Source organism: Vanellus vanellus (assembly GCF_965231255.1).
Source record: "Vanellus vanellus genome assembly, contig: HAP1_SCAFFOLD_147, whole genome shotgun sequence".
Lineage (NCBI taxonomy): Eukaryota > Metazoa > Chordata > Aves > Charadriiformes > Charadriidae > Vanellus > Vanellus vanellus.
This window is the reverse complement of record NW_028126926.1, coordinates 175,284-203,207: the sequence shown is the minus strand read 5'-3', so window position 1 is coordinate 203,207 and position 27,924 is coordinate 175,284. Positions and strand designations below refer to the sequence as shown.

General features: G+C 52.3%; 2 protein-coding genes across 2 annotated transcripts in view; one reads left to right on the top strand and one right to left on the bottom strand.

Moving 5' to 3' along the window:
• LOC309685623 (olfactory receptor 14I1-like) overlaps positions 1–27,924 on the top strand; it is a gene marked incomplete at both ends in the record, with an annotated part of 45,586 nt that overhangs the window by 14,261 nt on the left and 3,401 nt on the right. The window lies entirely within an intron of this gene.
• On the bottom strand, positions 939–1,868 carry LOC309685634 (olfactory receptor 14J1-like; the record flags this gene model as incomplete). Its single annotated transcript, XM_082501372.1, has 1 exon — positions 939–1,868. The coding sequence occupies one exon, from the start codon at positions 1,866–1,868 to the stop codon at positions 939–941; it is 930 nt and encodes a 309-aa protein (XP_082357498.1).

Below are 27,924 nucleotides of genomic sequence, written 5' to 3'. Positions count from 1 at the left end.
CCAAGGGCACAGCAGCTCCTGGAGGGCAGACAAGGAGGTCAGCCTGCCCATCAGCCCCGGGGCTCGTGCTGGTACCGAGGGAATGAGGAAAAAGAGGCTGGTCACTCTCGGCCTCTCCGGAATTCATGTTGTGCGTGATCCCCAGCCCTGACTGAATTTGCCCCCTTCTCTCCCCAGTCAGCCCCACGCCCCAGGACAGCACAGCAGACCTGGCCCTGGGGTTCCCTCAGGCACCTCCTGTGTCTCCCCACTCTCCCCTCCCTGTGCCTGATGAGGCCCTGCTGACTCCCTCGGCACTGCAGCGTCCTTGTGCGTGGACACATTGATTCAGTGCTTTATATTAGTGGATTTCAACTTTGAGGGTGTTTCACCTTCAGAGTCTCCATCCGTTCCATCTCAAGGGCAAGTGTTGAGTCCCTAATCCCGCCTCTCTTCCTGCCTGAGATACATTTCCAGAACGTCCAGTATATGCCATCAGTCCTGTCATACATGAAGAAGACTGAGGAGATAATGGGAGCTCATGGACCGTCTCCCCTTCTATTGGCTACTAAGAAGAGCGCTTTTAAATCCAGAATATTTGGTGAAGTGGAAACCAATTGTACCATGAGCTTAGCTCCAGAAACATTGAAAACACAAGGAGAAGAGATTCATTAAAATATTGATTCCTTGAACATGTTCTTGGAAGAAACTTTGGAGGAACAGCCCATCCTTCAGGCACGGCACTTGGGAGATGCCCTTTTATTGAAGAGCTGTTATCTGTCAGGCCACACCTGACTCAGTGTTGTGCAAGGGTCAGACACAGTAGGATCAAGCCTTAAGACAAGCAGCATAAACTCAGAAAATTATCTATAAGCAGGATTATCACGAGAGAAAAAAAGCAGACTCACAGCCTAAGATAAGCCTTGGGCAATGTGCATGGAAGGGGCAGCAGGTTATTGTCAGCGAAACAGTGTCCATTGGGCCTGTTTCCGTACGGCATCCTTGAGCTCCTGGTTCCTCATGCTGTAGATGAGGGGGTTCACTGCTGGAGGAACCACCGAGTACAACACTGCCACCACCAGGTCCAGAGATGGGGAGGAGATGGAGGGGGGCTTCAGGTGGGCAAACACTCCAGTACTGATAAAGAGGGAGACCACGGCCAGGTGAGGGAAGCATGTGGAAAAGGCTTTGAGCCGTCCCTGCTCAGAGGGGATCCTCAGCACTGCCTTCAAGATTTGCACATAGGACAGCACAATGAATACAAAGCACAAAAATACTAAACAGACACAAACTACAATCAGCCCAACTTCCCTGAGGTAGGAGTGTGAGCAGGAGAGCTTGAGGATGTGGGGGATTTCACAGAAGAACTGGTGCAGGGAATTGCCCTGGCAGAGGGGCAGTGAAAATGTATTGGCCGTGTGCAGGAGAGAATTGAGAAACCCACTGCCCCAGGCAGCTGCTGCCATGTGGACACAAGCTCTGCTGCCCAGGAGGGTCCCGTAGTGCAGGGGATGGCAGATGGCAATGTAGCGGTCATAGGCCATGACGGTGAGGAGAAAATACTCAGCTGAAATAAAAATGAGAAAGAAAAAGAGCTGGACAGCACATCCTGCATAGGAGATGGCCCTGGTGTTCCAGAGGGAGTTTGCTATGGCTTTGGGGAGCGTGGTGGAGATGGAGCCCAGATCAAGAACAGAGAGGTTGAGGAGGAAGAAGTACATGGGGGTGTAGAGGCGGTGGTCGCAGGCGATGGCGGTGATGATGAGGCCGTTTCCCAGGAGGGCAGCCAGGTAGATGCCCAGGAAGAGCCCGAAGGTCAAGAGCTGCAGCTCTCGTGTGTCTGTGAATGCCAGGAGGAAGAAGTGGGTGATGGAGCTGCTGTTGGACATTTCCTGCCTCTGGGTATCTCTTATTCTTAACTGTGACTATCTGTTAAGGAGGAAAAGACAGTACTGAGTCAGAGCAGACTTCTCCCAGCAAAATGGATTGCATATGTCTTTGCAGCCCCACATTCAGACCCTCTTTTCAGGAGCACCTCTCTGCAGCTCCCTCACTTGAGCTCCGGCTTTTGCTGGCTGAAGCTGCCACTGGGAGCAGGGTAATGGGCTCCGGAGGAGTCCTCCTTGCTGTGCAGCAAGAGGGAACTAGGACGGCAGGGCTATCTCCAATTAAATGTAATTGTGTTATATCAAAGAGCTTTTCAGTGTTGTTGTCGGCAATTTGCCCAACTGCACAGCAGAGGAGAGGGGATTTTGTTTTCTCTGTTTTGTTCTGGTTGTACCTGCCACATTTCGGAGCGGTTTGGGATGGCTGAAATCCCTGACATTTCTAATGCACTCCAGGTGAAGTCTTGTGGGTCCTGAGAGGCAAAGGGAGAGTCCCTTAGTGCAGAGAGAGGAGAGCAGCTCTGCCCATCAGTCCCCTTTACCACTGCCCTGTGCTGGCAGCTTGCAGCTGGAGGAGGATCCCTCTCAGGTGTTGCGATCAAAAGAAGCAGGACACTGCGGAGAAGAGAGGAATGCAGGTTCAAAGGGGAGATATACAGGCTCATTGCCTTTTCTCATCTCTCCCCTCCCAGACTGGGACCAGGAGGGATCATTGCAGCTGCCCACGTACAGCTGCCCAGCAGCATTTCCATGGCCTGAGCACCGAGATGTCTTCTCCATGTGGATCCGAGTGAGCACAGAGATACTATGGGAGAGCTGTGCCCTTCTGGAGAGCACCCTACAGCCCCACAGGACTCCTCAGGGAAATAGTTGATGTCCTTAAGTTGCCTGGAGGAGTCCTGGGCACATTGCTCCCACAGACACGACTGCAGAGCAGGACCCAAAGGGTCGGCATCTGAACGGGAGCTGAATCTGCCACCTGCAACCCTCACCCCCCGCACTGACTCAGTTTATCCTCAGTTTATCCAACGGTGAGAACAAGGGCAGCTCAGGCAGGAGGGGACGGCATTGAAATGCCACAACACTCCTGACAAGGGAGGAGGGACATGCTAGGCAGATGGCAATCCGGGGTTCGTCCTTTGCTGGGCTCTGGCTGCTGCAGGGTCAATGCGTGCCCGAGACCCCGTGGGCTGGAGAGCAGAGATGTGCCCCGGCTGGGAATGGAGACCAGGCAGCAGCTGCCCAGGGGAAGGTGTCTGTGCTTCAGGAACAGCACAGATGGGCCCACATCCCCCTCACCAGTGTTTCAGGCAGCAGCTCCCTCTCACTCCCTGCCCGTGTCTCTGCTGCCGGCAGCCGTCCCAGGGTCCCCGGCTCAGCTCCCGCTCAGTGCTCACAAACCCCATCCCACTGCTGTGCGCCCACCTCTGCCTGCCAACACCTCCAGGGACGGGGCGCTGCCCAGGGGCATCTCTGAGTGTGCGGGAGCTAAAAACCTGTTCACAGCAAACCTGATGTGGCTGCAAAGGGGAAGATGCTGCTGAGTTGGTGTGTTGCCCCAGAGGTCCTCTGAAAAATATCATGAGGTAGAGCTCACCCGGGCTACACTCTCTTGAGGGCAGAAGCCCTGACCTGCTCATCCCTACCCTACCATGTTGGGGATCACGCCTTCCACCCACAGCTTCTCCCTACAGCGCCGTGGGAGCTCCCCGGGCAGGCGCAGAGCTGACCCTGGCAGGCGGCAGAGTCCCTGCCCCGGCACACAGCCCCCGGGGTGGAGGGACCCTGCTGGCAAGGACAGCCCTGCCCACCCCTGCCTGCACACCCACCTTCACAGCCCTTCGACCATTCCTGGGAGAGGGCAGCCGTCATGCCCTGTGCCTCTGATGGTGCAGCAGGGAAGCCCCAATCTAGACAATGTCCTCTTCTTCCACAGCAGAGAAGTTGTGAGCATCCTCCTGAAAGATCCCACGGGCTGTGGGAGGTGCCAGCTGTTGGAGATCTCTCCAGCTACTGCAGCTGCTCTGCTTTGGGAAGAGTTCTACCCCAATTCACCCTCAGCATCCTCCCTCTCCAGACTGCCCTTAACCTCTCTCTGCCTCCCTGCTCTGCCCTCGCTGCCTGCAGGCAGTGCCCTCAGCCCTGCTGCGCTGTGCAGAGGAGCTGCTCCTGGGCAGAGCTGTCTCTCTGCAGCGCTGCCCGCTTGCCAGAAGCTCCCTCTGGCCCAGCAGCCTGGCCCAGTTTGGCAGCAGAGGACCAGCCCACGATGGCACTCTCTCTGTCCCCTCTGGGCTCCCTCAGAGATGTCCCTGGGGCTCCAGGGGAACCACCTGGGAAACAAGCTGAAGTCATCGCTGATGTTTTCTCCCTCTGCTGGGCAGAGAAACTTCTTCCTTGCAGTGCCATTTCCCTTTCGGAGACAGAGTTATGTCCAAGAATCCCCTCTTCTTGCCCCACTAGGAGACAGCACACCCAGGCAGTGAAAGGCAGGAGTCTCCTGTACCTCCTGTACCCATGCAAAGCACAGGTGACACATGAGGTGCCAGAGGTGGTCTAAGACACGTGCTCGTAACTGATGGAAATATTAAGAGGGACAGGGCAGTGTCTGGAGTCATCGTTTTGAGGCTGGTGGGGCATGGTGGTGACACTCTCTCTCCTCCACCAGCTGTCTTTACCCCATCTCCTTTGGCACCCATGGCCCGTTTCTCACAGACACCCCTACAGTGCCCAACCTCATTCAGGGCAGCTGCTCCATTGGAAGGTGACCTACACCCTGTGGCGCTACAGGAGGCGCCAGGGCTCTCCTGCACAGCCGCATGCAGCCAGCAGGGACAGCACAAGACCTGCAAGAACACGATTGCCATTCAGAGCAGCCGTGTAACACACCCCAAGAGAACCTCTGGAACGTTCAGTGCTTTCATTCAGGCAGCTGCAGTGAGGCAAGTCCTGTCCCATCTCTATCCAGTAGATGTAGTAAGTGCTTCTCCCACAGCCTTTAGTCATCCCTTTGATGATGCAATCATGGAACAGAGCAATGATTTACCCCATGTTCTTGGATCACAGGATGTCCATCGCCGAGGACATTTTCCAAAGCACCTTGTCTTTCCTGGAGATCAGCTTCCCCTTGCACCACAGGCCCTGCAGGCCTGCAGAGACATCCCAGAGAGCAAAGCCCTCTCCTGCCACGGCTGCACAGTCCAGCCCTGCTTCTCTCTGGTCCTGAGGGTTTGCTCTCCTTCGGGTCACCTCATTTCCTCTTTCTATTGCCATCTGCCATCCACCCCTGCATGCTCTGAACAAAACCTTTGCTTTGCATAGGACCTTGGGCACTTGGCACCAGCTTTCTTTGTTACACATCTGAGTGTGGTCCTCGTACCTTGGCTGAGGTCCAGCACAACCCTGCTCTGACCTAAAGAACCTATAATGAGGGAGAAGAAGGGGACAAATTCTTATCTTATTTACATCTCCATTTCACAGCTAAATGGAGAAGTTGAAACACATGCGGAAAAGGCCTTTATCTAAGGTGTGTGTAAGAAGTCCTCCTCTTGAGAACTTTGATGTTGGTCTGTACATTCTCATGTTTTTCATAAGACAGACCAGCAAGATGATACTTTCTCTGCTCCTATGTACGTAGAGATTTGTGCAGCCATCTGCAAAAACACATTTCCTCCAACAAACTGAATGTAGAAAGTGTGTTCCGAGAACATGTTTCTATCAGGACGTTTCACATCTAAATAGCGCCGGGAGCAATGAAGTTTGGGTAAACTGGATAGATCCTGCTTTTATTTCTTTGCTATCCAACATTGCCCCCACCTGCTAGCGCTTCCCTCCTGACATCCCTTTCTTTGAGAGGGTCAGTGCTAGATGGCAACTGATCCACATATTGCCCGAGTTCATCCAGTCACTTTCTCTTCCAGGCACACAGAAAAGCAATCCAAGGGGACATGACCTGGGACATGTTCCTCATTGTCGTGGTTTAGGCCAAATCCACCACTGGGGACCCGAGGGACCCCAGACGGGACCGACAGATGCTCCCCTCTACCTCTCTTCAAAGAGAGAGGCAGAGGAGGAGAAAGAGACTTACGAGTTTAGAAGAAACTAAGCTACTTTAATGAAATATTAATAATAAAATAAAAAGAAATAATGAAAAATATATACAAAACCGTATCAAGCTCCCGAGATGACAGTCATGTCACCGGCTGGCGCTGGGGCAGTCCCAGGCTGGACTCAGTGATGGACGGGAACTGGATTCCGGATCTGGATTCAGGATCGGGATCACAGGTAGACGAACAGAGTCCTCCTCAGACGTCAGCCATTGAAGGAAGAGCCCGTGACCCTTTGATCCCTCAGCTTTTATACTGAGCATGAGGCAGATGGGATGGAATACCCTGTTGGTCAGTTTTGGGTCACCTGTCCTGTCCGCTCCTCCCTGCAGGTGGGACCCCACTATGCTTTTCCGCTTCCGACCCTCCAACGTGGCATATAACAAAGTTGGTTGGCCTTGCGTGTTAGAGCAATGAGTATAAGCAGGAGCCTCTCTGCATACCATGCCTGGGCATCAGCTATAAACAATTGGTCTGATCACTCTGAGAGAGTGAACATTGTCTGCACAATATGCAGTTAATTTCAGTAGTTAGAAGAGGCCCAGCTAAGAAGCGAAGTTACTGAACAAAATTGGTTCTCTTTTACCTCACACCAGGACACTCATCTAAAGTGAAGCTAAGCAGCCTCAGCTCCCCAGCTCATCCTCTGGATCTTTTGGAAAGATGCATGCCACGTTGCTTTTTGCAGTTGTCATGGAGTCCCACAGCCTCCAGGACCTTTCCAAGATGATAGAGAGTGGCCTCACTGTGCCATTCTCTTCCTTTCTCGGCACCCTTGCATGCTACCTCTTTTCCCACATACTGGTACTGGTTGACTTTGCCCAAATCACCTTTGATTTGATTCCCATCCAGCCCTGGCTCTTCTCCTCCAGAGTCTTGCCTTGAGGCACCAAGGCCTGGGAGACCTTGCTGGGGAAATCTGAGGCAAGACACACATGGAGTATCTCAGTTCTATCTACGCTGGCTCCTACTCAATTCAGCAGTGTCCAGTCAATATCTTTGTTTTCTTCTTTAATTGCTCCTGAGGTAGGCAAAGATCATTATGATTCCCCTGAATTTGCCCTCAGGTTTCAACTGGGTTTTGATACAGACAAATGCTTGGAAGATGCTGTCCTTGAAGACCAGCTGTAGTGAGCTCTGCTGTCCTTCAGTGCTGCTGCTGATTGGATCCCCACTAAAACTGCCCAGAACAGTCCCAAGTCTGCTCTCTAATGCCCAGCATCTGCAGTCTTCTATTCTTGTCCCTCCCTCCCCTCGGGACCTGGGACCCCCCTGTTTCGGGGTCATGACAGCCAATCTTCACATCCCGCACCAGCTCTTCTTTGCTTGCAAGGATCAGATCCGGGTTTGTATTACCCCTGTTGACCCATCTGGTCGCTGTGCTAAGGTGTTGTCCTCAGACATTCCAGAAACTGCCTGCAGTGTGCACGCTGCCGTATTCCCCTTCCAGAAAATGCCCGGGGCACTGCAGTCCCCAGGGAGACTCGGGCTTCTACAGCCAGAGACTTCCTTGGCATGCTGAGCAAAGGCTATGCCCACTTCCTCACCCTGCCTGCAGGTTCCTGAACTCCCACTATGGGAGGCCACTTCTGCTAGCCTCTCCTCTGACCTTCCCTTACAGGGGCTCATCAAACTTTTCACCTGGTCCACAGAGTAGCTCCATACATCCAGCAAACCTCTTCACTTTCAGTGAACCCCACCCCAGATCCTTCCTGCCTGTCTCTCCTGGAAAGCCGAATCATAGAGTCATAGAATGGCTTAGGCTGGAAGGGACCTTGAAGATCATCCAGTTCCAACCCCCCTGCTCTTGGCAGGGACATGTTCCACTACACCAGGTTGCTCAAAGTCCCATCCAGCCTGGCTTTAAACACCTCCAGGGATGGGGTAACCATAGCTTCTCCAGGGAACCTGGGCCAGTGCCTTACCACCATTGAAATGAAAAATTTCTTCTGAATATCTAATCTAAATTTCCCCTCTTCCAGTTTAAAGCCATACCTCCTGGTCATATCACTACATGCCCTTGTAAAAAGTCCCTCCCTGGCTTTCCCGTAGACCCCCTTTAAGTACTGCAAAGTCACAATGAGGTCTCCCTGGAGCCTTCTCTTCTGCAGGCTGAACAACCCCAACTCTTTCAGCCTGTCCTCAGAGGAGAGGTGCTCCAGCCCTTGGATCAACTTTGCGTCCCTCCTCTGGACCCGCTCTGACAGGTCCATGTCTTTCCTCTGTTGGGGGCTCCAGAGCTGGATGCAGTAGGCTAGGTGGGCTCTCACCAGAGCAGTTCCCTTGACCTGCTGGCCACGCTGCTTCTGATGCAGCCCAGGATGCGGTTGGTTTTCTGAGCTGCAAGCACGCATTGACAGCTCATTTCGATCTTCTCATCAATCAGCACCCCCAGGTCCTTCTCCTCAGGACTGCTTCCAGCCATTCTCTGCCCAGCTTGGATTTGTGCTTGGGATTGCCCCAACCCAGATGTAGGACCTTGCACTTGGCCTTGTTGAACTTCATGAGGTTGGCATGGGCCCACCTCTCCAGGCTGTCCAGGTCCCTCTGGATGGTATCCCTTCCCTCCAGTGTGTCTACCTCACCACACAGCTTGGTATCATCAGCAAACTTGCTGAGGGTGCGCTCAATCACACTGTCCATGTCACCAACAAAGATATTGTCCCAGTACCAACCCCTGAGGAATGCAACTCATCACTGCTCGCCACTTGGACATCGAGCCGTTGACCACAACACTTTGCGTGTGACTGTCCAGCCAGTTCTTTATCCACCAAGTGGTCCATCTGTCGAATCCATGTCTCTTCAATTTAGAGACCAGGATATCGTGTGGGACAATGTCAAAGGCTTTGCACAAGTCCAGGCAGGTGACATCAGTTGCTTTTCCCTTGTCCAGTACCACTGTAACGCGTTCATAGAAGGGCACCAAATTTTGTCAGGCATGACTTGCCCTTGGTGAAGCCATGCTGGATGCTACCTATCACCTCCTTATTTTCTATGTGCCTCAGCAGAGTTTCCAGGAGGATCTGCTCCATGATCGGGCCAGGCACAGGGGTGAGACCGACTGGCCTGTAGTCCCCCAGGTCTTCCTTATTTCCCTTTTTGAAAACAGGGCTTATGTTTCCCCTTGGCCAGTCAGCAGGAAGCTCACCAGACTGCCACGACTTCTCAAATATGAGGGTCAGTGGCTTAGCAACTTCGTCTCCCAGTTCCCTCAGGACCCGCGGATGTGTCTCATCAGGTCCCATGGACTTGTGCACCTTCAGGTTCCTCAGGTGGTTTATACATGATCTTCACCTACAGTGGGTGGTTCTTCACTTTCCCACTCCTTGCCTTTGCCCTCTGCATCATGGGCAGTGCGGCTGCCGTCTTTGCCAGTGAAGACTGAGGCAAAATAGTCATTGAGGACCTCAGCTTTGTCTCTGTCCCGGGTGACCAGTTCTTGCATTTCCTTCCGGAGAGGGCCCACATCTTCCCTAGTCTTTCTTTTCTCGCTGACATACTTAAAGAAGGATTTTTGTTTGTCTTGATGCCCCTGGCCAGATTTAGTTCAATCTGGGCTTTAGCTTGCCTAACCTGATCCGGGGCTGCTTGAACAATTTCTCTGTATTCCTCCCAGGCTTCCCGCCCCTGTTTCCACCCCCTATAGGCCTCCTTTTCACTTGTGAGCATGTCCAGGAGCTCCTTGTTCATCCACGCAGGCCTCCTGGCTTTTCTGCCTGCCTTCTTCTTTGTAGGGATGCATGACTCCTGAGCTTGGAGGAGGTGAGCCTTGAATATTAACTGGCTTACTTGGGCCCTTCTTCCCTCCAGCGCTTCATCCCATGGCACTATACCAAGCAGATTCTTCAAGAAGCCACAGTCAGCTCTGCTAAAGCCCAGGGTGGTCAGCTTGCTGCGCACCTTCCTCGCTGCCTTGATGATCTCAAACTTGACCATTTCATGGTCATGGCAGCCCAGGCTGCCCTTGAGCTTGACACTGCCTACCAGCCCCTCCTCGTTGGTAAGGACAAGGTCCAGCAGAGCTCCTCTCCTTGTTTGCTCCTCTACCACTGGGAGAAAGACGTTGTCAATACAATCCAAGAACCTCCTGCACTGCCTATGCCCTGCTGTGTTACCCTTCCAACAGATGTCAGCAAACTTGCTGAGGGTACACTCTGTCCCCTCATCCAGGACGTTGATTAACATGTTGAACAAGACTGGCCAGTACTGACCCCTGGGGAGCACTGCTGCTGACAGGCCTCCAACTAGACTCTCCTCCAAACACTATTCTATCAGCCTCATTCCCCACAGTATTCTTGTGTCCAGTTAGGACATTATGGTCTGATTGGGTGGATAAGTAGATGGGTAATAACTGAGATGAATAATCGGGCTTGGAGGAACTTGGTGAATGCATAGTGTTCTGCCCAGAGGGATGTATCTAGTCGGGTTCCACCATGTTTCAAGGGCTTTTAATTACCCAAAGGAGATGAGAAAATGCTTTTCTTATAGCATTTGTAGATGACACCTCATTGAGGAGAGCAGACACTATATTAGAGGGCAGGGTTGCCATCCCAAGGTACCTAGACAGGCTTGAAGGACAGGCCAACAGTAACATCATGTTATCCAACAAGGACAGATCTAAAGTTCTTTCGCTGAGGTTGACTAAGGGCCTGAAGTGACAGAGGGCAGGGACTGCCTAGGTTGGTATCAGCACTGCAGGAAAGGCTCCGGTTATCCTTCGGTTTCATTAGGGAAAACATGAAGCCATCAGCAAAGGCCAAAAGCATCCTGGGTGGTATGAGCAGGAGCACAGCCAGTGGGAGTGATTATCGCCCTGGGCTCAGCACATTTGAGAACAGATCCAGAATACTCCCCCAGGTTCTGACCTCCTGCAATGCCTGAGAGACACTGGTAAACTGGAGCCCATTCAGTGGAGGGCCACCAAGATGGTCAGGGTTGGAGCACTTCTGCTGTGAGAAGAAGATGAAAAAGCTGGGGTTGTCCAGCTGGAAGAAAGGAAGATCTTGGGGGAACATGCAGCAGCATGTCCCAGTGGACAACAGGATGCCCATGAGCCAGCAATGTGTCTTGTTGGCTGAGAAGGCCAATGGCATCCTGGGGTGCATTAAGCAGAGTGTGGCCGGCAGGTCGAGGGAGGTCATCCTCCCCCTCTGCTCTGCCCTGGTGAGGCCTCATCTGGAGTACTGTGTCCAGTTCCGGGCTCCCCAGTTCAAGAAGGACAGGGAACTGCTGGAGACGGTGCAGCAAAGGGCTACGAAGATGATGAGGGGATTGGAACATCTCTCTTATGAGGAAAGGCTGAGGGACATGGGGCTTTTTAGTCTGGAGAAAAGGAGACTAAGAGGGGACCCTATCTATGCTTATAAATACTTAAAGGGAGGGTGCCAGGGGGATGGGAACAGTCTTTTGTCAGTGGTGCCCAGTGACAGGACAAGAGGTAATGTGCACTAACTTGAACATAGGAAGTTCCATCTTAACATGAGGAGGAACTTCTTTCCTTTGAGGGTGGCAGAGCACTGGCACAGGCTGCCCAGAGAGGTGGGGGAGTCTCCCACTCTGGAGACATTCCAAACCCGCCTGGTTGCCATCCTGTGCAACCTGCTGTAGGTGACCCTGCTCTTGGAGGGGGCTTGGACTAGATGATCTCGAGAAGACCCTTCCAACCCTGACCACTCTGTGATTCTGTGAAACTGGAGAGATGTGGATTTGAAGGGTGGACTGTTCGGTGGATGAGGAACTGCTTGGATGGTCCCATCCAGTAGTGGTCAACGGCCTCATGTCCAGATGGAGACTGGTGACAAGCGGTGAACCTCAGCAGTCCGTACTGGGACCAGTACTGTTCAATATCTTCATCAATGACATAGGCAGTGGGATCGAGTGCACCCTCAGCAAGTATGCTGATGACACCACACTGAGTGGTGCAATTGAAACTCCCAGCGGACAGGATGTCATCCAGAGGGACCTGGAAAGGCTCAAGAAGTGAGCCCGTATAAACAGCATGAGGTTCAACAGGGCCAAGTGAAGGGTCCTGCACGTGGGTTGGGGCAATCCCTGATATCAGTACAACCTGGGGGATGAAGGGATGGAGAGCAGCCCTGCCGAGAATGACTTGGGTATACTGGGGGATGAAAAGCTGGACATGAGCTGGCAATGTGCGCTCGCAGATCACAAAGCCAACGGTATCCTGGGATACATCAAAAGAAGCATTACCAGCAGGTCGAGGGAGGAGATTCTGCCCTTCTGCTCTGCTTTGGTGAGACCCCACCTGCAGTGCTGCTCCAGCTCTGGAGCCCTCAGCACAGGAGAGACATGGACCTATTGGAGTGGGTCCAGAGGAGGCCACAAAGATGCTCCGAGGGCTGGAGCACCTCTGCTGTGAGGAAAGGCTGAGAGAGTTGGGGTTGTTCAGCCTGGAGAAGAGAAGGCTCTGGGGAGACCTTATTGTGGCTTTCCAGTACCTAAAGGGGGCCTACAGGAGAGCTGGGGACAGAGATTTTAGCAGGGCCTGTTGCGATAGGACAGAGGGTGAGGGCTTTAATCTAAAATGGGGGAAATTTACACTCGATATAAAGAAACTTTTAACAATGAGGATGGTGATACACCGGCCCAGGTTGCCCAGAGAGACAGGAGATGCCCCATCCCTGGAAACATTCCAGGCCAGGTTGGCTGGGGCTTGGAGACAGCTCATCCAGTTGAAGGTGTCCCTGCTCATGGCAGGGGGGTTGCACTAGATGGCCTTTAATGGTCCCTTCCAACCCAGACCATTCCATGATTCTAAACAGAGCCCGTTTTTACTGGGAGGGGACCAAGTCTGTACTGGAAGGGTTTAATGAAATCCAGTTTGAAAAGGCACAGTGCCCAGTCGTACTGGGAGGGGATGAGAGGATGCAGTTTATACTGGGAACGTGCTCAGCCTGTACTTGGAGGGGTTAAAGAGGACTAGTTTGTAGTGGGAGGGGCCAAGTTTGTACTGGCAGGGGTTAAAGCAACCCAGTTTGTACTGTGACAGAGCCCAGACTGTAGTGGGAAGGGGCCAGGGGTTCCAGTGTGGACTGGGAGGGTGGCCCAGTGTACCCTGGGAGGGTCTAAAGGCATAAAGTTTGTACTGGGACAGGGCCCAGTCTGTTTGTACTGAGACGAGGCCCAGACTCTGCTGGGATTGGCTCAGAGGATCCCGTTTCTACGTGGAGAGCGCCCAGTCTGTACTGGGAGGAAACTGGGGGATCCAGTCTTTACTGAGATGAGGCCCAGTCTGTACAGGGCAGTGTTAAAGCGATCCATTTTGTACTGGTACACAGAGTAGTCTGCACTGGGAGCTGGGCTGGGATCCACTTTGGACTAGGAAGAGGCTCTTTCTCCGCTGGGAGGAATTAAAGGGATTCTCTTCATACTGGGACAAGGCCCCTTCTGTACTGGGAGGGAATCAGGGGATGCAGTTTGGACTGGGACAGGGCCCAGTCTGTCCTGGCATAAGTTAGAGGATCCAGATTGTATTGGAGGTGGCCAGTTGGTAGTGGGTGGGGACCAGGGAGTCCATTTTGGACTCGGCATTGGCCCAGTCTGTACTTGGAGGGGTTAAATGGAGTAATCTCTATTTGTTGACAGTCTGTTCTGTACTGGGAGGGGAGCACGGGATCCAGTTTGTACCAGGAGGGGACCCAGTCTGTACTGGGAGGGGGCCACAGCATCTAGTTCGTACTGCCACGGGGACCAGTCTGTAGTGGGAGGGGTTAAGGGATTTGGTGTGTACTGGGAAGGGCGCAGTGTCTAACAGCAGGGTTTAAAGAGATAAAGTTTCTAATGGAATGGAGCCCAGTGGTTACAGGGAGGGGGCCATGGGATCCAGTTTGTACTGGCACCTGACCCAGTTTCTGTGTGGAGGTGGTGAGGTGGTGGAGTTTGTACTGGGACAGGAACTAGTTTTTACTAAGAGGGGATCGAGTGATCCAGTTTGTACTAGGAGAGGGCCCCATCTGTACTGGCAGAGGTAGAGGGGATCAACTTCATACTGCGTCAGGGCCCAGTCTCTACTGGGAGGGGTTGAAGAGATCCACTTTCTGGTGGGACAGGGCCCAGTCTGTCATGGGAGGGGTTAAAGGGGTGCAGTTTATACTGGGAGAAGGCTCAGTCTGTACTGGGAGGGGATTGGGGATCCAGTTTGTACAGGGACGGGGTCCAGTCTTCTTGGGCTTGGTTCAAAGGGCCCCATTTTGGACTTGAAAGGGCCCAGTCTGTGCTGGGAGGTTGCCAGGAGATGCAGTTTGTACTTGGATGGTGCCCAGTCTGCATTCTGAGGGGATCAGGGGATCCCAATGCTACTGGGATGGGGCCCAGTCTATACTGGGACATGTTAAAATAATCCACTTTGTACTGGACAGGACCCAGTCTGTACTGGGAGGTGTTAAATTAAGGCCAACAAGGCAGATATCATGGTGGGAGTCTGCTATAGACCACCCAAACAGGATGAAGAGACAGATGAAATATTCTAGAAGCAGCTGGGACAAGTGTCACGATAGCCAGCCCTTGTCCTCGTGGGGGACTTCAACTTACTGGATGTCTGCTGGAAATGCAATACAGTGGAGAGGAAACAGCCCAGGAGGTTCCTGGAGTGTGTTGAGGGTACCTTCCTGACACAGGTGGGGAGGGAGCAGAGGAGGGAAGCACCCCGCTGGGCCTGTTGTTTGCCAACAGAGAAGGGCTTGTGGGGGATGTGAGGATTGGAGGCCATCTTGGGCATAGTGATCATGAAATGACAGAATTTTCAATTCTTGGTGAAGTCATTAGGGGGGTCAACAGAACTGCCACCTGGGACTTCCGGAGGGTGGGCTTTGGCCTGTTTAGGGGTGTGGTTAACAGAGTCCCTTGGGAGGAAGTCCTGAAGGGCAAAGGAGTCCAGGAAGGCTGGACATTCATCAAGAAGGAACTTTTAAAGGCACGGGAGCAGGCTGTCACCATGTGCCGAAAGACGAGCCGTCTTCAGCCGAAGACCTGGCTGAACAGAGAGCTTTGGCTGGAACTGAGGGGAAAAAAGGAGTTTATGACAGTTGGAAGAAGTGGCAGGCAACTCAGCTGGACTGCAAGGATGTCATGAGGTTATGAAGGGAGAAAATTAGAAGGACTAAAGCCCAACTAGAAATTAATCTGGCCATGCCATAAAAGACAATTAAAAAACTGTTTCTGTAAATACACCATCAACAACAGGAGGGCCAAGAAGAATCTCCATCCTTTATTGGATGTGGAGGGAAAGACGGTGACCAGGGATGAGGAAAAGGCTGACATACTTAATGCCTTCTTTGCCTCAGTCTTTAAGAGTAAGACCAGTTGCTCTCTGGGTACCCAGCCCCCTGAGCTGGAAGACAGGGTTGGGCAGCAGAATGAAGCCCCCACAATCCAAGGGGAAATGGTGAGGAACCTGCTACATCACTTAGAAATACACAAGTCTATGGCGCCGCTTGAGATCCACCCAAGGGTACTGAGGGAACTGGCAGGAGTGCTCAGCAAGCCACTTTCCATCATCTATCAGCATTCCTGGCTAACTGGGGTGGTCCCAGTTGACTGGAAGATAACAAACGTGGCGCCCATCTACAAGAAGGACCAGAAGGAGGACCTGGGGAATTACAGGCCTATCAGTCCGACCTCGGTGCTGGGGAAGGTTACGGAGGAGATCATCCTGAGTTCCATCATGCAGCACATACAGGAGAACCAGGCGATCAGACCCAGCCAGCATGAGTTTATGAAAGGCAAGTCCTGCCTCAGAAACCTGACCTCCTATGACAAGGTGACCATCTTAGTGGATGAGGAAAAGGCTGTGGATGTTGTTTACCTGCGCTTCATTAAAGCCTTTGACACGTTTTCCCACAGCGTTCTCCTGGAGAAACTGGCTGCTCATGGCTTGGACAGGTGTACACTCTGCTGGGTAAAACACTGGCTGGACGGCCGGGACCAAAGAGTGGTGCTGAATGGAGTTCAATGCATTTGGCGGCCGGTCACAAGTGATGTTCCCCGGGGCTCAGTACTGGGACCAGTTGTCTTTAATATCTTTATCAACGATCTAGACAAGGGGGTGGAGTGCTTCCTCAGTAAGTTTGCAGATGACACCAATTAAGGTGGGAGTGTTGATCTGCCTGAGTGTCGGAAGGCTCTACAGAGGGATCTGGACAAGCTGGATCCATGGACCGAGGCAAATGGTGTGGGGTTCAACAAGGCCAAGAGCCGGGTCCTGCCCTTGGGTCACAACAACCTCACGCAGCGCTACATGCTTGGGGCAGAGTGGCTGGAAAGATGCCCAGCAGAAGAGGACCTGGGGGTGTTGGTGGCTGAATATGAGCTGGCAGTGTGCCCAGGAGGCCATGAAGGCCCACAGCATCCGGGCTTGTACCAGTAAGAGTGTGGTGAGCAGGACTAGGAAAGTGATCGTCCCCCTGTACTCTGCACTGGTGAGGCCCCACCTCGAGTACTGTGTTCAGTTTTGGGCCCCTCACTACAAGGAATACATTGAGGTCTTGAAGCGTGTCCACAGAAGGGCAACGAAGCTGGTGAGGGGTCTGGAGGACAAGTCTTGTGAGGGAACTGGGGTTGTTCAGACTGGAGAAGAGGAGGCTGAGGGGAGACTTTCTCGCTCCCTACAGTTCCCTGAAAGGACGTTGTAGCAAGGTGGGGGTTGGTCTCTTCTCCCAAGTAATGAGAGAGAGGACTTGAGGAAATAGCCTCAAGTTTCTCCAGGGGAGATTTACATTGCGTATTAGGAAAAATTTCTTCAGCTAAAGGGCTTTCGAGCACTGGAACAGGCGGCCCAGGGAAGTGGTTGAGTCACCATCCCTGGAGGTATTTAATGGATGTGCAGATGTGGCACACAGGGACATGGTTTAGTGGTGGACTCGGCAGTGTTAGGTTTACAGTTGGACTCTATGATCCTAAAGGTCTTTTGCAATTCTCAATGATTCTGTGATTCTTTTGGGACTCTGGATTTTGTTTTGTCCTTGCCCCTTTTTGGGAGGGCAGGAGGTGTCACAGAATTTTCCTACACTCAGCCTCGCTCACCCTCACACCCCACGGCCACCAGGAAGAGCCCTGAGCCACCAGTGGGCAGGACTTGCCTTCCCAGGGCCTGAGGGTCAAGGTTTGGCCTTTCTGCTGCATCAACCAAGCCAAGGGGTTCCTCAGCATTACAGCCACCTGCACAGTGTCTTTGCCTACCTGCAGCCACAGCCTCCAGTTATCTCCTCTAACGAGTCCCTGGGGAGGCTTTGGCAGTAACGACCCTCCGTGGGGCCAATCAAGGCTTCAAGGTACTTTGCTTCTGACTTGGACTTCTGGAGCACTTTGTTCAGTCTCCTCTCAGTGCCTGAGGCTCATGGACTCAGCACCAAATACACCGTGGGGCTCATTAAAAGACAGAAAGCCCTAACAAGGTGTTCATCGTTCTTGTAATTTTCTTCGAATCTTCAAGACTTGTACAGCCAATTAGAGAGGTTTCAGAGTGTAGTTAAGGAGGAGATTTCAAAGTGCACCTAAGAAAAATGTCTTTTTTATTTTAAAGGGTATAATGTATTACTCCCGATTATCACTTACGATTAGGATAGAAGCATTCTCTGATTGTTCTGGATACAGGGTGTCCCTTCAGGGGGTCTGGACAGGGAGGAGAAGCAGTCCCTGGAGGTCTGACACTGTAGGACAGCTTTGCTCCTCACCTCCCCACCCTCCCCATTTCTGACATTGGCCACCTGGGACTGACACCCCTGGTCCTTGCATCAGACTTCTCCACTGAAGTCTGCAGCTGGATGTCACAGCTCCATTGCCCCATCTCCCACCTGCGCTCCTCAGAGCCCTGGCTGCACCCAGGCACAGGAGAACTTTTCCTGTTTGTAAGAAAAGAAAAGTAAAGCATAATCAGTTTTCCTAAACAATAACACACAGTCCGCAATCACACGCTCAGGACAAGCTACCTCTAATGAGGCTGCCTTTCTACAAGGGAGTTCTTATGAGAAAGAGTTTAGGAAGGTAGATAGACAAGACAGATATAAACACAATTAAGGAGTTGGCTGAGGAGACAATTAGATTGTTGAAAGACAGGCAAGCTTTGAACTCCTTGAAAGTCAAAGCAGCAGCACAGGTGAGAGGTATCTGAGCGAAGAAAGAGTAAGGGGAGGAGAAAACTGGCGAAGAAAGGAAAGGGCCTTTGCCCAGAGAGTCTGCATCTGCAAAGATGACTTTAGAAATGAACATTGTCTCAGGAGAAGGGTAAGCATCTGAAAGATTAGAGAAAGTACACACAGTGTGTAACAGGGAGAAGAGTGGTAATGAGGTTACAGGGGAAGATCAATATTTCTTTGGAATATCCCTTTTGAAAGGTCATGGGATTGGCAGAGGTCTCTGGTGAAAGAGGACAAGCAAGTGTAGCACCTGTCTTTGAAAGAGTCCAAATGTGCAACCCAGGGAGCCAGTGGCTGTACAAGCTCACTTTGGTGAGGAGTGTTGTGCCATCAGTCAGAGTCCTCCGTGGTGACATTTCTGGGCACCAGCAGCAGAAGAATGTGTCCAAGAACCATCAGCATGGATTTCATAGAATAGAATCACAGAATCATAGAATTGTTGAGGTTGGAAGGGACCTTTAAGATCATCAAATCCAACCATTAACCTACCCTGGCAGAACCACTTCTAAACCATGTCCCCAAGTACCACATCTACCCTTTTTTTAAACACCTCCAGGCATGGCAAATCCATCACCTCCCTGGGCAGCCTATTCCAATGCTTGATAACCCTTTCAGTGAAAAAAAAAAATAAAATCCTAATATCCAATCTAAACCTTGCCTGGCATAACTTGAACCCATTTTCTCTTGTCCTATCACTTGTTACTAGGGAGAAGAGGTCAGCCCCCACCTCTCTACAAGCTCCTTTCAGGGAACTATAGAGAGCAATAAGGTCTCCCCTCAGCCTCCTCTTCTCCAGGCTAAACAACCCCAGGTCCCTCAGCCGCTCCTCATAAAGCTGGTCCTCCATACCCCTCACCAGCTTCATTGCCTTTCTCTTGACACGCTCCAACACCTCAATGTCCTTCTTGTAGTGAGGGGCCCAAAACTGAACACAGTACTCGAGGTGGGTCCTCACCAGCGCTGAGTACAGAGGAATGATCACTGCCCCAGTCCTGCTCACCACACTATTTCTGATACAAATCAGGATGTCATTGGCCTTCTTGGCCACCTGGGCACACTGCTGGCTCATATTCAGGCAGCTGTCAACCAACACCCCCAGGTCCTTCTCCCCCGGGCAGCTTTCCAGCCCCTCTGCCCCAAGCCTGTTGTGTCCGTGGGGTTGTTGTGACCCAAGGGCAGGACCCGGCACTTGGCCTTCTTGAACCTGAAACCTTGTTGAACCTAAAGCCTTGTTGAACCTGTTCTTCTGGAAATAAGCACAAATGAAGAGTTTCCTAAAACCAGAATTCAACAGACTAGTGAAAGACAAATTTTAACTGCCTGAAGCTCAAAGCAGCAGTGGGATTGTTGAGAGGTGTCTGAATGATGAAAGAGGAAGGGGAAGGGAATTGTAGAGAGCAATCACAAGTGCTTCTGTGCACATGCACGGCTGGAAAGGTGCCTTCAGACATGGTCACTTCCTTTAGGATAGGTGGAAATACGTGAAAGGTGAGGGAGATTAAATTCAGAGGCTGAGAGAGAGAGTCCTGACAATGCAAAGAGAGGGAAAGGTCAGTAGCTCTCGTCTTGCTGTCAATGGACATCCTGAAAACTCCTCATCTACATCTCATGGGAGAACACCAAATGTTTATTAAAAGTATTCTCTTGTTTTAGCTGATGAGGTCGTGCTCATACACATGTCAAAATGTCTCAGGCTTCCAGGCAGTGCTCCGCTGTCTGACCATCAGTACCCAGTGGTACCTCCAGAGGACCCTGTGTCTCCGAAGCACCTGCCTGGGCCTGGCCGCTGTCCCAGAGGAGCTGCTGGAGACCAGAGCCCCTGGGAAGCTGCAGCTGGAGCCTGAGCAGAGGGTCCCAGGCACCTACACTGGCACCGCGCTCCCGTGTCCCTGCCAATGCATCCCACCCCAATTTTATGATCACTTGCCTTTGCAAACAAAGGCAGCACACAAAATCGCTGAGAAATCACTTATTAAAACAAGACAAAACCAAGCAAAGAGAATAACAACACCAAAAATGTTTGAAGTTTAGAGTTGCAAGAGGAGATCAACCAAAGCACAAATACAGGCTGAGTGCAGAATGGATAGAGAGAAGCCCTGAGGAGAAGGACTTGGAGGTGTTGGTGGATGAGAAGCTCAACATGAGCCAGAAATGTGTGCCTGCAGCCCAGAAAGCCAAGCACATCCTGAGCTTCATTAAAAGCAGCATGGCCAGCAAGTCGAGGGAGGTGATTCTTCCCCTCTACTCTGCTCTTGTGAGACTCCACCTGGAGTACTGCATCCAGCTCTGGAGCCTCCAACAGAAAAAGGACATGGAACTGTTGGAGTGAGTCCAGAGGAGGCTCACAAAGATGATTAGAGGGCTGGAGCACCTCTCCTCTGAAGACAGGCTGAGAGAGTTGGGGTTGTTCAGCCTGCATAAGAAAAGGCTTCAAGGAGACGTTATAGACCCTTCCAGTACCCAAAGGGGGCCTACAGGAGAGCTGGGGAGGCACTGTTTTCAGGGAGTGTAGCAATAGGATGAGGGGTAATGGTTTTAAACTGAAAGAGGGGCGATTGAGATTAGATATTAAGAACAAATTCATTACTCCAAGGGTGGTGAGGCACTGGAACATGTGTCCCAGGGAAGTGGTGGATGCCCCGTCCCTGGAGGTGTTCAAGGCCAGGCTGGATGGGGCTTTGAGCAAGCTGGTCTAGTGGGAGGTGTCCCTGCCTATGGCAGTAGGGTTGGAAGTAGATGGTTTTTAAATTCCCCTCCAACCTAAACCATTCTATGATTCCATGAAATATAGAGATGACATAAGCTCTCTGAGAGATCTCCTCCAGTGCTTGACTATCTTGATGGGGAGAAAGATTTTCTTCATGTTTTTCAGCTGATGCCCGTTGGCCTTCCTCCTCCCATCATGCACAACAAGGAAGAGCCTGGCAGCCTTTTAATGCAAGAAGATACGGGGCAAGTCATAAGAGAGGATGAAGAGATGTGTCAAAGTGTTGGTGATGTTCCCCATTTGCAGGAGGGGAAACTGCATCAAGGAGGTTCGATTGTCCCCCTCCCCTTTCTTGGCCAGAAAGCCAAGGAGGGATAACATAGCAGGCAGGGGAATTGGTAATGAGCCTGTCCAAGGCAGGTGAGATGAACCTCACTGGGATGGTGGGGGTTGTTCCTGGAGTCAGTCACACAAATGTCAGGGCTGTGAGGTGTCCCCACCTCATTTGGCCTCATGCACTCCTCGTACACACAGGGGTGTTTGGAGACACGAGTCCTTCCCTTCCACAGGCAGAGGCAGAGAACTGCAGCAGTCGTAGTGTCTCCCTGGCCTCCTGTTGCCAGTCCCAGAGGCTGGCCGGCACCTCAGCCCTGTGATGTGTCCTCCTGCTCTTCACTCATCTGAGATGCCCCAAATCGAGAAAAATTAACAAGGGGTACCTCAGTTCAAGGATGCACATTCCAGTGCTGCATTAAGGGGGTTTCCCAGGGGACCTTACTCTCCAGGTGAAGTGACCTCAGGACACCGTCTGTCCCACAGTCCTTCATGGCACCCCTAAGAACAGCTGATGGCGTTTGTGCTCACTTGGGTTCATCTTACCACCCGCACGCAATGTGTATACTTCTGTCTCCTCTGTACAACGCAAACATGGTCTTCACACCTCATCTTTCAATGTCCCTCTGTGGAGGGAAGAACAACCTCTCTGAGCTGGGTGAGAGGGCAGTGCTGGAAGCGGTGCTTGTTAGTGGCTGCCCTGTGACGATTGCCCCGGGGCAGCTTCCCTGGGGTGTCCCATCAACAAAGGCAGAGACCACCCTGCTCTGCTGCTCCTGTGTGTCTCTCCCAGGAGCCCGGGCTGTGTGAGGACACTGCTGTGTGCCCCTACCCTGCACGCTCACACACTTTAGCTGTACATTGGTGTTTCTCCTTCCCCAGCATTTCTGAGCCCAGCCATCCCAGCCCCTTCCCAGCTCTCCCCACTCCTCTACCTTCTCCCCAGCCGAGCAGAGCAGCCCGGTCTGGTTGGGCCCTGCAGCAAGGAGGAAACAGAGGTAAGTAGCAGTGTCTCTTCTGCTGTCATGTCCTGGAGATCCCATCCCAGGAAGCGTGCAGCCCCCGTTACCAGTGGCGCTCCCCAGGAAAGCACAGAGTCCTGGCCCCGGCGCTCCTCTGGCAGCTTCTGCTGTCCCAGCCGCAGGGCAACCTGGCCCAAGCTGGCACTCACAGCCAAGTGTTTCTCTTTCCATGTCTCCCCTGCACACACACCGTTCCCTGCTCTTCTCCCAGGACATCCCACCTGCCCACAGAGCCTTTCCCAAGGTCAGCACATCTGTGCTGGCTCAGCCAGTCATTGCTGCGCCCTGTCCCCATGGTCCCCACAGCCCCCGAGCTGGTGATGCTGCTCTGCAGAGCAAGTGGGCTGTGGTGCCCAGGACGAATGGGCTGATTCTGCTGGGCTGTGCTGGTCAGGCTGGGAGGCAGACCCAGCTGATGGTGGTCACTGCCACTGAGCACCTCCCACACAGGCTCTTAGGTGGCCATGGAAGGTGCTCAGAGGTACCCTGCCTTACTCCAGTGCTGTGAGATGTGTTTGGGTGCTGCGCTGGATCCAGTCTGTGAAAGTTCACTGAGGGTAAAATGAATCACTTGCCAGACTCCTTTCCCTGTGCCAGCTGTCTCCCTCGTGGCTGCAGAGCTCTCATTTGCAGGCTCATACACAGATTTGGTGTGTTGTCTGTGGGTGACACCACAATGGACAGGCTCGTGCTCAGTCGGCACCATTCACTGCTGACTCCCTGGCACACGCTGTCCCTGCAGATCCCTTGTGCTCTTCTGGCAGCTCCCAAGTCTCTCCAGAAAAAACGCTGCTCTGCCATCAGCCCTATGAACTGCTGCAGAGCCCCAGGCAGGTTCGTTGGAGACCATTCACTGTCTGCATGGGCCCTGGCCACCAACAAGCAACACCTGAACCAGCCCTAAGTCCCTAGAAGGCCATCCTGGGACCACAATCTCATCGCACTGAGCCCAAAGAGAACAAACAAAGCAACAAGGCTCTTTAGAGTCTATTCCTTGAGCATGTTCTTGAGAGCAACTTTGGAAGAAGACCGAAGCTTTCAAGCACTGTGTTGAGGACATCCCCTGTCATAATGGAGATGCCGTTATAAAGGTCAGCTGTGTCACAGAAGTGCTCATGGCCTGTCCCTGCCTGCAGTCACAGGACTACCACACAGCAGCACTGTGACCCCTTAGGCTTACACCTACACAAGGGCTCCAAAGGAGAGCGTGGGAGTGGCAAGAGAGCAGCTCTGGCAAGACCGAGGCTGGTGCGCCCTGGCAGTGCTGCTGTGCTGGGACTCATTCCCCTCCACCTCTGCACACAGGCACTGCCCTGTGTCTTTACAGAGGTCTCAGAGGAAGGATCTAAGACAAACAAGTCACTGCAGGGTCCTTTCTTTTGTTTGAATACACAGAGAGCACTGCACCTGATTTACACATTCTGTGGGTCAAATTCTACAGGTACACAATGAATTAGAAGTGGGAAGAATAATAAAATTTTGCTGAGCACAACATTATAACAAGAAAAACAAAGAAACACACACACAGCAAAAACCTGAGAAGACATTCTGGACCTGCTATGAGTTACACTCTGAATGCTGTGCAGAAGAAAACAGGCACTCTATTGCTTCTGAAAAACATCCAACCATCATTTTTCTCAGAGCATCCTTAAGGTCCTGGTTCCTCATGCTGTAGATGAGGTGTTCACTGCTGGAGGCACCACCGAGTACAGCACTGACACCACGAGGTCAAGGGATAGGGAGGTGAGATAGACAGGGGCTTCAGGTGGGTAAACGGTGATGTGCTGACAAACAGAGGCCATGAGGAGGTGAGGGAGGAACATGGGAAAGACTTTGTGCTGCCCCTGCTCCGCGGGGATCCTCAGCACAGCCCTGAAGACCTGCACATAGGACAGCAGAATAAAAAAAAACAAACACCAAATCCAAAAACAATACTAATCACAAGTACTGCATCTTCTCTGTGGTAGGTTTCTGAGCACAGGAGCTTGAGGATGTGGGGGATTGCACAGAAGAACTGGTGCAGGGCATTGCCCTGGCAGAGGGGCAGTGAAAATGTATTGGCCGTGTGCAGCACAGCATAGGGTAAAACGCTGCCCCAGACAGCTGCTGCCATGCGGACACAAGCTCTGCTGCCCAGGAGGGTCCCATAGTGCAGGGGTTGGCAGATGGCAATGTAGTGTTTGTAAGCCATGACAGTGAGAAGAGAAAGCTCTGCTGCAACACAGAAAAAGAAAAAAAAAATAAAACAACCAAACACCTGAAGAGCACATCCTGAGTAAGAGATGGCCCTTGTGTCCCAGAGAGAATTGGCCATGGCTTTGGGGAGAGTGGTGATGGAGCCCAGGTCCAGAAGAGAGAGGTTGAGGAGGAAGAAGTACATGGGGGTGTGGAGGAGGTGGTCGCAGGCGATGGCGGTGATGATGAGGCCATTTCCCAGGAGGGCAGCCAGGTAGATGCCCAGGAAGAGCCCGAAGGTCAAGAGCTGCAGCTCCCGAGTGTTTGCACATGCCAGAAGGAGGAACTGGGTGATGGAGCTGCTATTGAACAGCTACTCTGGGCATGGCGCACTGCTGAAGGAGAAGAAGACATTGACAAGTTAAGGGAGACATCTTTGAGCCCATCCTGTGCTCTTTCCCAACAAATCCCCTGATAATGACTTCTTTTTCTTTGGCATACTTTCTCCATTTCTGGGAGGTTATGTGTTGAAGGACATGTGTCTGAAGGACATGTGTTAGGCACAAAGACTGAAGGACAGCAGTAAAATGATAAGGCTTCTGGGTCAATACTTCCTTCAGTGAAAACCCTGACACAGCGTCCCAGCCTTCCTTTCCACAAAACCCTTCCAGAGGGGATGATGGCCACAGGGCCATGGTCTCATTGCAATTACAGAGACATGGTGGGATAGCTCGCAGGACTGGAATGCTGTCACGGATGGCTATGTACTGTTTCGGAAAGACAGGCCAGCAGGGTGAGGTGGTGGAGTTGCTTTCTACAAGACAGAGCAACTGGAATGTCTTGAGCTCTGCCTGCAGCTGGATGAAGAACGTGTTGAGAGCTTATCGTTAAGAATTAAGGGACAGGCGATGTGGGAAACACTGCTGTGGGTGTTTACTACAGACCACCAGATCAGGAAGAGGAAGTTGATGAGGCCTTCTACAGACAGCTGGAAATAGCCTCATGGTCACAGGCCCTGGTTCTCACGGGGGACCTCAGCCACCCCGATATTTGCGGGAAAAGACACAGCCAGGCACACACAGTCCCGGAAGTTTCTGCAGAGCATTGATGAGAACTTTCTGACACAGTTGGTGGGGAAACCAACAAGGAGAGGTGCACTGCTGGGCATTTTACTGACAAATAAAGGAGGACTAGTTGGGGATGTGAAGGCTGGGGGTAGCCTTGGCTGCAGTGACCATGAGATGGTGGAGTTCTGGATCCTGTGTGGAAGAAGCAGGGCAAAAAGTAGAATTCCAAGCCTGGATTTCAGGAGAGCTGACTTTGGCCTCTTCAAAGACATACTTGGAGGAATCCCATGGGCAAAGGCTTTGGCAGGAAGGGGGGTGCAGGAGAGCTGATTAATAGAAAAGCTCCACTTCCTCCAAGCTCAACATCAGTGCATGCCTATGAGTAATAAATCAGGCAGAGGAGGCAGGAAATCTGCATGGACAAGCAAGGACCTTCTGGAAAAACTCAGGTGCGAGAGGGAAGTTTACAGAATGTTGAAAAAGTGAGTGGCGACTTGGGAGGAGTATATAAACATTGAGAGAGTAAGTAGGGATGTAACGAGGAAGACTGAAGCGCACGTGGAAATAAACCTGGCCAGGGATGTCAAGGACAATAAGAAGGGCTTCTCCAAGCACATCAGTAGTAAAAGGCAGACCGGGGAAAATGTGGGCCTGCTACTGAATGAGGTGGGTGCCCTGGTGACGGAGGACGCAGAGAAGGTGCAGTTACTGAATGCCTTCTTTGCTTCAGGCTTTACTGCTAAGGCCGGCCCTCAGCAATCCCAGGCCCAGGAGCGAAGAGAAAGAGTCTGGAAAAAGGAGGACATTCCCTTGGTTGAGGAGGATCGAGTTAGAGATCATTTAGGAAAACTTGACACCCACCGCCCTGATGGGATGAACCCAGGGGTGTTGAGGGACCAGGCAGATGTTATTGCAAAGGTGCTCTCCATCATCTTTGAATGGTCACGAGGGACAGGAGAGGTGCCTGAGGACTGGTGGAGAGCCAAAGTCATGACAGTCTTCAAAAAGGGCAGGAAGGAGGACCCAGGAAACAGCAGGCCGGTCAGCGAGACCTGGAAAGGCTGGCGAGCTGGGTGGAGAGGAACATAATGAAATTCAACGAGGGCAAATGTAGAGTCCTGCACCCTGGAGGAAAAATGCCATGCACCAGTAAAGGTTGGGGGTTCACCTGCTGCAAAGCAGCTTTGCTAAGAGGGACCTGGGAGTCCTGGTGGACAATAAGTTGACCATAAGCCAGCAATGTGCCCTGGTGGCCAAGAAGGCCTATGTTCTCCTGGGGTGCATTACAAAAGAGTGTGGGCAGCAGGTGGAGGGAGGCCATCCTTCCCCTCTGCTCTGCCCTGGTGAAGCCACATCTGGAGTACTGTGTCCAGTTCAAGAAACACAGGGAACTACTGGAAAGAGTCCAGTAGAGCGCTACAAAGATGTTCAGGGGACTGGAGCACCTCTCTTATGAGAATCAGCTGAGAGAGGTGGGTACGTATAGCCTGGAGAAGAGAAGGCTGAGAGGGGATCTCCTCAATGCTTATCAGTTTCTAAAGGACGGGTGTCAACAGGATGGGGCCAGACTGTGCTGCCCAGTGACAGGACAAGGGGAAACGGGCACAAACTGGAACACAGGAAATTCCATCTGAACACAAGGAAAAATGTCTTTACTTTGAGGGCACCAAAGATCTGGAAGAGGCTGTCCAGAGAGGCTGTGGAGTCTCCTTCTGTGGAGATATTCAAAAGCCGCCTGGCTGCATTGCTGTCCAGCCTGCTGTAGGGGACCCTGCTTTCACAGGGGGGTTGCACTAGACAATCTCCAAGGGTTCCTTCCAACCCCTACCATTCTGTGATTCTGTGATCCTGTGATTCTGTGATCTTCTATGTTTTCTGTTTGCCAAAGGGATTCCCCACCAGTGCCCACCGATGCTGCCCTGTCTCTCAAAAGTGTTCCATTAGAGCATGCAGTTCCCTGCACGTGTCCTGAACCACCTCTGGCACCTCAAATGCCACCAGGTGTTTGCATCGGAAAAGCTCCCTCCTGGCCTCTGTCTCCATTGCTCACAGGGCAGCTCAGAGAAGGAGCTCACAATGATTTTGGGCAGCTGAGCTGAGGCAAGAGGAATCCTCCCTCTGGTGGGTCTGTGGGGTGCACTGGAGAAGCAGAATGTCCCTCCAGCCTCAGGAACACTGCTGAGAGCTGAGATGCCTCATTGACTTGGCTCAATCCCTGCCCTGCACCGGTGGGAATGATCCCCGGCCCGTCACTGCCTCCGTGCCCTGCCTGGCAATGGGGCAGGAATGGGGGTTTCCAGAGGGGAACATGGACACCTCCTGTGGGTCTGCACAACCTGGCAGAGCACTTTCCACCACAGGGATCGATCCGTCCAGGGTTCAGAGAGGGACAGTCGGTGATGACTTCTTTGTGCTTCAAACTCTGCTCCCCAGGAGAGACCCCGCTGCCTTGGAGGAGCTGTCAGCCCTGGAGGTGCAGGGACGCCTCAAGGGATTGGGG